The sequence below is a fragment of the Cebidichthys violaceus genome, unplaced genomic scaffold, assembly GCF_023349555.1.
Source record: "Cebidichthys violaceus isolate CVI_PGR_0920_01 unplaced genomic scaffold, fCebVio1.0.p SCAF_23, whole genome shotgun sequence".
NCBI lineage: Eukaryota > Metazoa > Chordata > Actinopteri > Perciformes > Stichaeidae > Cebidichthys > Cebidichthys violaceus.
In genome coordinates, this window is record NW_027176406.1 from 10,562,735 (window position 1) to 10,574,761 (window position 12,027).

Here is a 12,027-nt window from a genome sequence, read left to right on the forward strand (position 1 = left end):
TGGAAAATTGAATGAAAAAACATGCTTTTGCAAAAAGGTAGAGAATATGCCACTAAAAGGAATGTAAAATATGTGACTACAGCAAGAGGAATGCAATGGTTCAGCCGCTGAAACACGTTGAATATTGTAGCTTTGTGGTATGTCAGATTGGGCAGTGACATGGGTGAAGTTGTATCCCTAAACTCAAAGGAATTAGAGCTCAGTAGAAGTCAAATGAATGATGACTGACTGAGCAGGTTTGTATCCCTAATCCCTACTGAATATTAGTTTGATTTAGTTCTGCATCATTTAAAAGTAACTGGTTCCGCATCGCGTGTATTTTTCTTGCTGCAAGGCCAAGACACTATTAGCGTTTGAACCAATCAATCCACAGACATTTCATTTCCTCAAAGAGTGGAGGACGGCCCCCTCTCCCCTGCCTTCTCTCTGTGAACTGACAGACATTTTTTTTGGAGGCCACTGAATTTTCAATCTCTGGCACTGACAAGGCCAATCATTCTGACTTGCCGAGTGTCCCAGCACTGGACCGTGTGTTCGGAATAGCAATGGATGCCCGGCCCTCTGCTATCTGTGCGCACAGAAAAAACATTAACGTTGATGAGAATGACGGGCTCCTGACACTAACCGGCGTCTGCTCTCACTGCACCTTTCAGCTAAGTTTCGCCACACTCCGGAGAGAAATTGAAGCTCTGGGTTACAGATCAGCCTCCAGTACCAATAAAAACTGCCGGTCAGATTAAAGTGCAGGTTGAGCAATTTAAAACGTGACTATACAAACCGGCTAATAACGTGATAGAGCTTTGCCTTGTTGACTGAGCTGAGGACACGACTTTGCCCAAAGTTAAAGCCTTTCATTTTCTCCTTCTAATTGACGCAGGGAGGCATCTTTAGGCTACCCCATTGGAGTAGGCTATAGGCTATACATCTCAGTTGTATCATCACTGTAGAATGTAAACATGGCTATGATTTATGGCTTGCTGTCATTGTATGGACCCTAATGCAACAGCTAATGTATCAGCAGAGCTGCACTAGTAGGTGCTTCCAATGCATTATTAGATGGGTGCCAAATGAAATGTACTCAAGACTCTGCCTCCTTCAAAGGTTCTACTGGAACCAATTATACTTCATTTGTTTCTTTCTAAAAACAGATGCATATCAGATGTTTTTTGAGTGCTGTGGAATATAAACGCTCCTCTACTGACTGTATTCATGTTGATAAGGACTTGTCATTTTGACGTGACATATGGTTTTAGTTTCTACAGCGGAACAGCTATCTAGTCTTTTTTTTAATCAAGTCGAGTTGCAGTCTTTTCTGTGCACACAAAAAGCTGTTCAGCAGAAGACAGAGTGTATAATATAGTGCATAATAAAAATGATAAAAGAGTGATTTACAACTGGCTGGATGTAAGATGAATTCAATTAACAAGTTGGATAGGAAACCAGCAGGCAGTGAGAGCAGAGGAACCACTGCTTTAACTGAGGCTGAGGGAGAAGCTGCTGATGCTGCATTGATTTGCCAGCGACTTCTGATTGGGATTAGGTTAACAACCATTAGACAATCTGCAGTCACTCTTCTTTGAACATATATTGTCACATATTATGTCAAAATCTTTTTTCTTTTTTTCTTTTTTTTTTCCACAGAGGAGACGGCTGAGTTAGGAGATGATACAACCACAAACTGTGACAGGGCCGCGCCTCAAGCCAAAGAAGATAGCTTTGCATGTCTGCCATGGAAAATAATCTTTGCAACAGAGAAGAACAGAGTGCAGTTTCTCATAACAGATGGATGTAAACACCCACTAGCCTCAGACATTTTTGTGCTGCACACTCCAACAGCCTGTGGCAAAAAGAGTAGTAATGGTAACTGCAGTGTGAGTATATAATACAAGTACCCAAATGAAAACCAATAGGTAAGAATGTAAATAGAAAACGTCACAGAGAATAAAAAAAACGGCTGAAACCTAAATGTTAAAATCAAAGGTACTTGACACAACTGTATTTCAGCCCCTACAGTTTTTGTTTTCAATGTACGTCCACTCATTGTACACAACAATATATTTTTGTCTCTCAAAAAATACAGGGAGTCATGCAAATATAACAACTTTTCTTTTATGTAGTACACTATGTTAAGCTTTCTCTGTTTTTAAACCTTTATGACATATATCATTGCAAGTACTAAAAGTCCATCCCTTGGTTCCCGATAACCAACCCACCCCACCCACCAAATAAAAACCTAAAAAAAAGAAACAAAGACAAACAGCCAACTGAAAAGAGAGAAACACACAGACATATCAAGAGATCAGGCTGAGTATAAAACATCCATAGAAGCATTTTTTTTTTTTTAATTAAACCGTAGTATTTTTTTTTTATCTTTTATCTAGTGTACAAAATTCACAGATATTTCATAGATTCTTTAAGTCCTTTATCCATCTTTGGAAACTAAACCTTGCAGAGTTAATGCATAAGTGTAAATAAACATGTCATTTGTGTGTGTGTGTGTGTGTGTGTGTGTGTGTGTGTGTGTGTGTGTGTGTGTGTGTGTGTGTGTAAAAAGTGTTGAAAAAGGGTCCAATCAGGTGGCAAACCTCTATTTGGCTTACAATACTCACAGAATTTCCAAATGCTCTTCTGCTCAGAATACTTTTTTTTTAAGAATTATAAGAGGTCTCTCAACCTTTTAAACGCTAACAAAGAAGTCCAAAATCCATCCCTGTGTTTTTTTTTTTAAAGCTTGAAATAGCTTACGAGTATTTTACCAGCACGGTTGTTAAATTAGAGATGAGTTGAACATGTGTAGTCTGCTACATTGTGATGAAGTCAGGGAATGCTTTCAACATAAACTCTTATTTAGAGTGCTGCTTGGCAGTTGAAAAGGCAGCGTTGGCAGTGCTCAGCCTGTCAGAGCTGCCTCATTAAAGAGTGACCAAGAAATCAGTCACGCCAAGACATATTTCATTTGTCTCAACTGACTTCTTTTTCATTCTTTAGATAAATACAATTTCACATTAGTGTTACATTTCTAAAAATGGCATGCGTTTAATTTTTATGTCTTCTGTGGCTATCATGAGGGGACACACAGTACAGTTTCCCATTTATCAAATTTGTCACATTATCCACTCAGGCTAATCTCCCACACAGTAAGCTAATGGACTTAATAGACTGTTGGACAAAAGGTCTGAAGATACCAAATGGAAGGATTTGCGGCCAACTTGTCAGTGTCCACAGTAATACCTGTCTGTCACCTGCCTTGAAATCAAGTGGAAATGAAGCTGTCCTCCTTAAGGCTTTAAAGAAGCTGCTTTCAGTTGTCAGAAAATGCCGAAGTTTTGCGAATATTTTGTTGTTCCCACAATATGCTCCTGTTATGCGTGCGTGTGTGTGTGTGTGTTTGTAATGGTTCATTTGCAGCAGCACAATGAATCATGCATGGTAAGTTTTAGTGCAGCCATGCTGCCGCATCTTTTATGTCTGCCCGCATTTAGCCCAAACCCCTCTCTTAGTGCTCTCCTCTCTTTGAAGACCTTGCCCATTACCTGCCTTTCAGGAAAAAAAAGAGTGATTTTAGTTGAGTCAGACTGTAACTCATTCTGACTCACTTCTTTATTTTCCAGTTTTGCCGTCTACTCTTGAGTGTGTGTATGTGTGTGTGTGTGTTTTGTGCACACACAGATTTGTGTTTATTTTTCTTCTGCTTCGTGAGATGTTCCAGCAAATGATCAAGCAAAAGAATGACTACACAGATTTTTCAGTTTTTGCGATTAGTATTGCAGCCTCACATTAGCCCCCAAACGGGGATGATCGCTCATAAAAGCAATGACGGATCACATGGGTAAAAAGTGAACCGTGTCGAGGGAGGACCGAAGCTTTTTACTCTGGTCTTTGATAATAGAAGCATTTAACTCCTTTAGTAATTTAGAAACTGATTAGACGTAAACCCACACCCAATTTTTGGCTCTGATTCATTATTTAAGAAACTAGAGTTTAGTTTAATCGGGCCAAGCTTTAAATATCAGAGAGCATCAAAGGATTAGCATGTTAACTAGAAACTGAAAGCATCTGTGATTTTCTGGTGGTATGCACAGATAAGGGAAGAGACCTAAGCCAGACTCCCACAAAAAAAGGATTAAACATTAATAGCACATTAGATGGCTTTCTCACGTCTGGCTTTCCTGTGGCTCTGAGACAAACAACAAGGAGGGTGCTACAAAAAGGACCATTGATCAGTGTGTGAGCCACCCTCCAGGGGTTCAACGAGGATATGAGCAGCATGAGAAGGAAGAGAAGGTTTTTAGTTTTTGTTTGGTGCTGGCTTTGTGGGACAAAACAACTGAAGAAATGACATGGTTACTGGGTAAATATGTCTGGTACTGCTTGAGATTTGAATAATTCAGCAGGCTATTACACTATTGCGTCCTGTGTTTTTCGAAAGTTAAAATTGTAGATATAGAACAAATATGTATTTTGTGTAAAGCAGTCTTCATTTCCATCTTGTCTTGTGGTTATTTTGGCAGCAGGCGGAGAAACTCAATATCCCCTCAACAATAGCACTCATTTGAGTCGTGGTGAAAACAGAGTATATAAATCATTAGAAAGATTGGCCCTTCTCCCACCAGCATTGACGATGTCCTCTGATTGGCCAGTAATGCTGTATCATCTTAGACTTTCATTCAAACAAATGTGTAAATGAAATTTGAGCAGAAGAGCACTTGAACACACATCTGTCCCCCTGAAAATCTATTTCCTGAAAAATACAATGGTGTTGATTAAAATAGAGAATGTATGAGTTCAAAAATCATCCATGAAAACAGTAATAATCAGGATTTTCTGTCACATTACATCTTGTCACATAGATAAACATGAATGGCAGCTGAAATGATGCGCAATCCTGATATTACTGCTGTCACACTTATCCTCAGTGTCCATTTCTGTAAACTTGTCATGGCAGTTGATGATGTGGGGAGTTAAACACACCACGTTCCTTCACAGAACGTACCAGCAAAGATAATCTTTTCCTCTGATTTGTCTGAGTCAATCACAGTAACGAGTTCTCTTGGAAAACTGCTCATATCAGTTAACAGAAGATCAGCGGGAGACATTTCCCAGACTGTATGTTCATCACATGGTGCTTTATCATATACGGAAGGAGAGCTGGTGCCTCCCAGCTTTTTCTAAATGGTGACAGTGAGGCTGCTGAATTAATGTGGTCCATTCACAGGAGAACTCTGACTCCTGACTGTATGCAAACATCTTTATAAACCAAGGAAAAGGAGACAGAGATAACTGAAAACAAAGAGGGAGGCGGAAACACACAGATCAATGTGGAGATACCAATAAGGTCAATTCATACTTTCTGCATGGGTCCGCTTTGGTCAGCGTGATGTAAATACCGTCATCCAGCCATCCGTTAGGGTGAACATCTGCATGCAGTCAAAAAGTTGTGACCGCATGGAATGTATGAATAGCATGTGCGCAGACGGTGCATGCTCCAGTTTTGTTCCACACTCCAGTCCAGTTGGTGGCTAAGCACCTCTCGCTGATTTGCCAAGAAGAAGATAACAAAATGAGATACTTGTTTTTAAGAGAGTTTTTGCAAGGAGATGTTCCATTACCCACATTTAAACAAACAGTCCTTTGAAGAAATACAAAGACAGCCAAATGCCGTTGAACTCCTGGTAAACTTCTTTATGGTGCATTAAAACTCTACCAACTGGAATGAAGGAAGGATCAGGAAATGCACATGTGTGGAGAGCCAGACCGGCACAGACTCTCAATTGTAGTTTGAATGGAACTGCCCTCTCATATTTTGCACACCTGTTCAACCTCCATTTATTCAGAGGAGTCAAGTGCATGCTAAAAAAATCAACTGCTCCGAGAAAGAGGAAAAGCAGTGTTGATGTGTGCTGCGCAACCCCAAGCCCTCCCTGCAAGAAAGGCAATTTCTCACTTTTCTCATTTAATAAAACGCAACAGGACATGTTCATGTCTCATGCTGCACCCATAACCCATTGGAGCTGTGAGAGCAGGGAAGGCAGTGGGAGGTGCGCCAACTCAACATCATACACAGGATAGAAGTGAGGCTCAAAAGAGAGATAAAAATGTTCCGAAATTAAACTTGTCACTATATCTCATTTTCTCTGGAATATAACCCTTAACAAAACAATGTGGAGCAAGGAACATTGATTCGGGTTTCACATTTTTAGGGTCTCAGATTGTGTATGTTAGCTAATGATTGCAAAAAAAAGTAAAGGCTGCCCAGCACTTTGGGTAAGCAGGAGGCCTTTTGCCTTTTGCCAGGCAATGACACTATCGTTTAGGAAAATCACGAATAGATCATTTCAATAGAAAAAAGCCAGGTGGATGGATAGTACTATACAATAATGGAGATTGGATCATGGCTGTGTTAGCAAGAGGCACTGCACTACTGTGGTATAGCATCACGGTCAAGTGATGTATGTCTGGGCAAATACAACGAACATTGTTGATACTTGTACATTTGTCCATGCCATTAATAATCTAGTATTGTTTAGACTCAAACAACCAGCCAATTGGCAAGATATGACAGCTAATAATTAAAGTCAAATTGGGCACATACAATATAATCTGACAAGGCATGCCAACACCCACTTACACTGACCACTGTGTACCACACAGCCACACACACACACAACCATGAGGCGTAAAGTGCAAGCAAACATGCCTGTCACGAGTTGACTAATTAGGTTATCAATAGACAACAATAGCATCAATTTCCAGAACAGAACAGACATGTTGGCAGTAATTAGAAGTGTCCTTTCCCTCTGTGCCTCGTTCCACTTTAGTGTTGGAGAAAGGTTTTGGAATGTACTGTGGTGCTCACATTGAATGATATAAAGAGATTTCCCCATAACCTGCTTGTAATCTACTTACATTCACAGTGGCTGCAGAAAAATGACTTATATCCTTGCTTGCTTTTTCTTTTATACCCCCTCTCGCTTTCAAATTCTCTTGCTCTCTTGTCAAATATGGGTCATGCCTTTTTTTGTAATGGGACTGTGTGAGCTTATTTCCCTATTATACACATAAGTAGCATCTAATTACCTTCATAAAGGAGCAATATTTTTGCCTCCTGTACTCAAATTCAAATTACGTTCACAGTTCTGATATTTACTTGGGTTAATGCTTGGACAACATTCTTTACATCACTCATTGAACATGGAAGAGTGTTAGTTGAGAAGATGTGTTGAACACTTCAGGGTGCAATCACAGCACTATTTTACTTTAATCATTCTATCATGATTTCCTTATGCTGCTGGACCTTCAAGCCCACTTGACTGTATACTCATTGTTAATTTGTTCACTTCTTTCCAAATTTGAATTTCCTGCTGTGTGACAGATGTTATTGACATGCAAATACCTCAGCTGCATGAATGACGTCATGGAAGCGAGATAGGGTCTGCATTTGTCAACTCTGATCTCTAAATGGCATGTGGTCACTTGTTACCGAGCATAGATCTCACCCGCCAGTCTCCCTTCACTTAGTCTTAACATATTCAAGTGCATACTGCAAATTGACAGAGCACCCAATACCAAATAGGAAACAACAAATTGGATAACACAAGCTTCAAATGAAGGATATCAGTATCTACTTTCTTTGATTACCCATAGATGAAAACATGGCACTGATGAAGACGGTTTATATGATCACAAAACTTGATCACTTAAACAGTACTAAATTACACAGTTGGCATTTGCTCCCTGTGCTATACTGTAAATAAAAAAACATAAACACTAAATGAGAATGATCCAGAAATGGTGCTACAATGACGTGTCAAATAAAACACCATAATGACTCTCATATCCCAGGCACGGTTTCGCAGTCCTTGCTTTAGCACAATATTCTATACACCTAGCATGCCAAAAAACAAAAAAACCCAAAGGCAAAATTTTGTCCTACATTTTTCTCCTCGTGATCTTCATATCGTTTCTCTGGCCCATAGGCCTAACAGGAAAAAGTCTCCAAAACTCTTTTTCCCAAAAAACCTATCTCTGGTCTGTCAGTCACAGCTTCTGCTGCGCTGACACACCCTTCCAGTAATCAAGGATGTCATGCAGGTCCTCGCCTTTAGCGAACTGCACCTTTTTTCTAAGGGCATTTCCGGCCGTCACATAACAGGCCTCATCGCGCTGGCCTTTCCGGTAGGGACGAAAGCGCTCCCAGATCCGCAGTGAGCTCTCGGAGGAGTACTCTGGGCTGGAGGAGTAGCCGGAGTAACTGGAATGGTGGCGGGCAGGCGAAAGCTGGGAGTAAGATGCTGCATCCCTGCGGGAGCGCGTCAGGGGCTTCAGGAAGGAAACCTTCTGGGCTGGGGAGCCTTGGTGGGAGCCTTCATAATACAGAGCTGGGACGGAGTGGCGGTGCTCCGAGCAGTGGTAGTCCTGCTGCACCTCCAGCTGCTGTTGCTGCTGTTGTTGTTGTTGTTGTTGTTGTTGTTGTTGTTGTTGTTGTTGTTGTTGTTGTTGTTGTTGTTGTTGTTGTTGTTGTTGTTGTTGTTGTTGTAATTGCTGCTGTTGATGGTAATGGTGTTGCTTCTGGTTGTCCTGATGTTGGGCACCAACACCACCACTGTCGCAACCACCACCACCCCCTCCACAGCAGCTCCCACTCCTCACTAAAGGCAGCCTCTCCAGGGGCTCCCCACAGCCCACAGGACTGGCTCGGTCTTGGTACTGCTGCTGTTGTTGATTACAGGCATCTGGGCTCCGAGGCTCAGGAACATCCAGGCTATACACCCTAGCTCCTCCGCGGTCCCTGTCCCGACCCATAGAGCCACAAGACGTGGTGCTGCACTGTTTCTTCACAGCATTTACAATAACCACAGCTGCATCTGCACTCATTTGCCGTTGAATGGGACGTACAGCAGTGGCTGGTGGGGGGGGCCTGTAGGGGGGAGAGATGACAAAGCCACCACCACTGATCCCTGGGCGCTCAGAGAGAGGGGCATTCAAGGCAGGGAGTGGAGGCGGAGGGGGTATTTTGTTGGGAGCAATGACTTGGCACGTCTCTGTCACCCCTTGGGAGAGTGGGATTAGGCCACGAGTAAGGGAGGACGTGCTGGTGGGGGGAGGGGAGGTGGGATTGGAGCAGGCTGTAGAGTTAGTAGAGGCCCCTGAAGCAGCAACTGCTGCTGCATCCAGTTTGAGTGCATCAATGCAGTTGTTAATGATCTGGTTAACCTTGTCTACCTCCATGGCAATGGTGGAAATCTCCGATGCTGAGCCATGTCCGTCATCATCGGAGTCATCCCCAACATCAGTTACATCATCGTCCCTCAAGTCCATCCCTCCATGCCCACCATCTCCCACCCTCTCCATCCCCGCCCCACCAGTTCTGATATCCATATAGTTTCCTTTACTTGTAGCCATGGCCTCTGAAAAGGCAGTGGCCATCTTTTCTTGCCATCCTCTATCTTGCGGGATAGAGGAAAGTCTGGAGGAACTGGTGTTGGCTGAGTGGAGCATTCCCGAGCTCGAGGATGCAGACATGGGAAGTTTGCCTCCATGGTGGTGCTGATACTGGGGATGCTCTCTGGACTGCTCTTGAAGCTTGTGGACTGCCAATGGATCGTTTGCCACTGCTGCTGCCACTTCTGGTCCATAGCGCATTTCCAATATAGTTTTTTTGACGCAGATGGACTTCCTCTTTTCATCATGCATCCGTTTCTTACGTAGACAATAGTAGACAAAGCCTAAAACAATGAGCATGCCAAAAAGGCAGCCGACAATGGTCATTATGTAGTGAGTAGTAGTGGAAGGTGTGGGGAGCATTTCATCTTGATCTTGAGCCCGGGTGGAAAACTGGAGGCAGGTATGGTTGTAACGTTGAGAGTTCCGGATGGATGCTACACAGAAGGTGTAATTGGTGTGTGGCTTGAGCTTGTTGAGGGTGATCATCTCCTTCTTGTGTTTCAAATTCATGACGTCAGACACAAATGTGTGGTTGTATTGTGTTAGAATATACATTTTGCTGAAGGGATTTGGAATCTGCACAAGGAGAGAGGCTGATGACAAAGAGAAATGATGGAGCTTGATGCTGGGAATGAAGCTGTGTTCAGTTGATGAGGAAGAGGTGGTGGGCTGGTGGTATGGCCCCACACCACCAAACATCTCTGGTCCCATCCCGGAAGGACCATCCAGATCTGGTGGGAGAGAGGTCATTCCTGGAATCATCACTCCATCTCGGCAGTGATGGTACAAAATGTTTTTTGCATTCCGACCAGCATGGCCAGCAGCGATTAGTAAGGGGTAGCCAAACATCTCCCGGGGCGTCTCACACTGGAGGCGATCGTAGGTGTGTGTTACATTGTTGAAGGACTCCAACCAGGTGAGGAAGGTGTAAAGATCACAGCCGCAATGGAATGGATTTGCTGCCAGTTCACACACCATCAGCCGACTGAGGACTGTGAATGTGGATGGGTCAATGCGGCCAAGTTTGTTGGACGACAGGTCAATGCTGCTGAGACTGGGGCACTCCCAGAATGCATTGCTGGCAATAACCTCAATGAGGTTGTGCTGGAGGAAGAGGCATTGCATGCGACCGAGCCCTCTCATCATACCCTCAGTTAAGTTTGTCAACTTGTTGTAGCCCAGTTGAAGAACCTGAGAAAAACACAGAAGAAGCATTTGTGCATTTTTTTCTTTTTATATTGCGGGCCTAGTTTTAGTCATAATTTGTAATTTGTACTCAAAGAAATTGAATCTGACTTAATAAATGAGATTCAATCATGCTGCAGCATTTCCTAGAACAGAGTTCATTACCAATTCATTATGGTCTCCCTCTAATGCATGTTTAAGGCATTAAGCAAAGATTTTGAGACAATAAAGTGCCACTCAATATCCAAATTAAATCCACTGAAACATACTTCAATGACATGTTAAAGAATTAAGCATCTAATTTTCTGAAAGTATAATTTTACAATCAATCAAAATCGTACTCAAGCCACTGCTAAATGGTAAAAAAAAGTCCTTGTGTCAAACTAAGGTTTAATGCTTTGTGAACTACATTCTTGTGTTAAGCTCAAAGCTGTAATCATCCATTCCCCTTTCACCTGTAGGTTGGCTTGTCCTGCAAAGGCTCCATCCTCAACATAGCTGATTTCATTCTTGGTGAGGTTGAGGTCAGTCAGGTTGGTGAAGCGATACATGGAGCTGAAGAGCACAGCTTTCAGCTTGTTCTCATTCAATCTCAAGTCATGGACAGTGTTGTTGATGTGCTGGGGGATAGTCTCGTACGGCGGCTGGTTCTGACTGCAGATAGCCAGCCACACATAGCCTTTGTCCCCCTCAATGAGCCAGCAGTCCCCATTGATCATTTGGGGAAAGAAGGAGAAAAATAGGAGGGAAGGGAGAATAAGAAATAGTAGAGTGGAGGTGGTAGAAGCACCCTGCATGATGCAGTCAGAAAGAGGGAAAGCTATAATTATTAAGGAGAAAAATGTAGGTGCAGGTAGGAAAGGAGGTCGTGTTTGCAGGAGAAAGGAAAGCAAAAACAGTTGCTAGGAAGGGTTTCCAAAGAGGAATAGGGTCTGGGTTGGGTGCTGAATAAGGGATGAAGGCTTCACAATTGCAGTCACAGCTTGAAGGTCATCATGGTTATTAGCAGGGGACCCATGTTATGTCATATCTTTTTGGGCTGCAATGCGGAGCGACACGGCTCGTCTTCATAGTCTCTCCTTTGGCATCAGCTGTGACTCACTCAAATGGATGGATCCTTGGAATAACGGAAAATCTGTGGAGGAGAATACAAAAAAAGATATTTTTTTGTAAAAGACAGTTTTTTTTAAAATTCCTTTTTAAAATATTTGTGTTGTAGTGTTAAATCCTCCCACTGTATATATTATGTTGCCTGCACTTTTTGCACGAATGTACTGAAGGATGCACAAATAAACAATTTTGAATCTTGAATCTAAATGAATGGTAAATGACTTCAGACTCCACCAAATTCCTATAACATTTCATCATCTTAGAATTATTCTATTCATGGAACCTGCA

The 12,027-nt window shown here is 42.4% G+C and overlaps 1 protein-coding gene across 1 annotated transcript in view; it reads right to left on the reverse strand.

Annotated features, from left to right (window-relative positions):
* Positions 1-2,485: 2,485 nt before the first annotated feature.
* Positions 2,486-12,027, reverse strand: part of LOC137878416 (protein phosphatase 1 regulatory subunit 29) — a 60,188-nt gene continuing 50,646 nt past the window's right edge. The window contains exons 3-4 of the mRNA XM_068718715.1: positions 11,085-11,764; positions 2,486-10,635 (exon numbers count right to left, since the gene is read on the reverse strand). Coding sequence (XP_068574816.1) covers positions 8,038-10,635; positions 11,085-11,426 — 2,940 coding nt within the window. The 5' untranslated portion in view covers positions 11,427-11,764 and the 3' untranslated portion in view covers positions 2,486-8,037. The remainder of the gene's footprint in view (positions 10,636-11,084; positions 11,765-12,027) is intronic.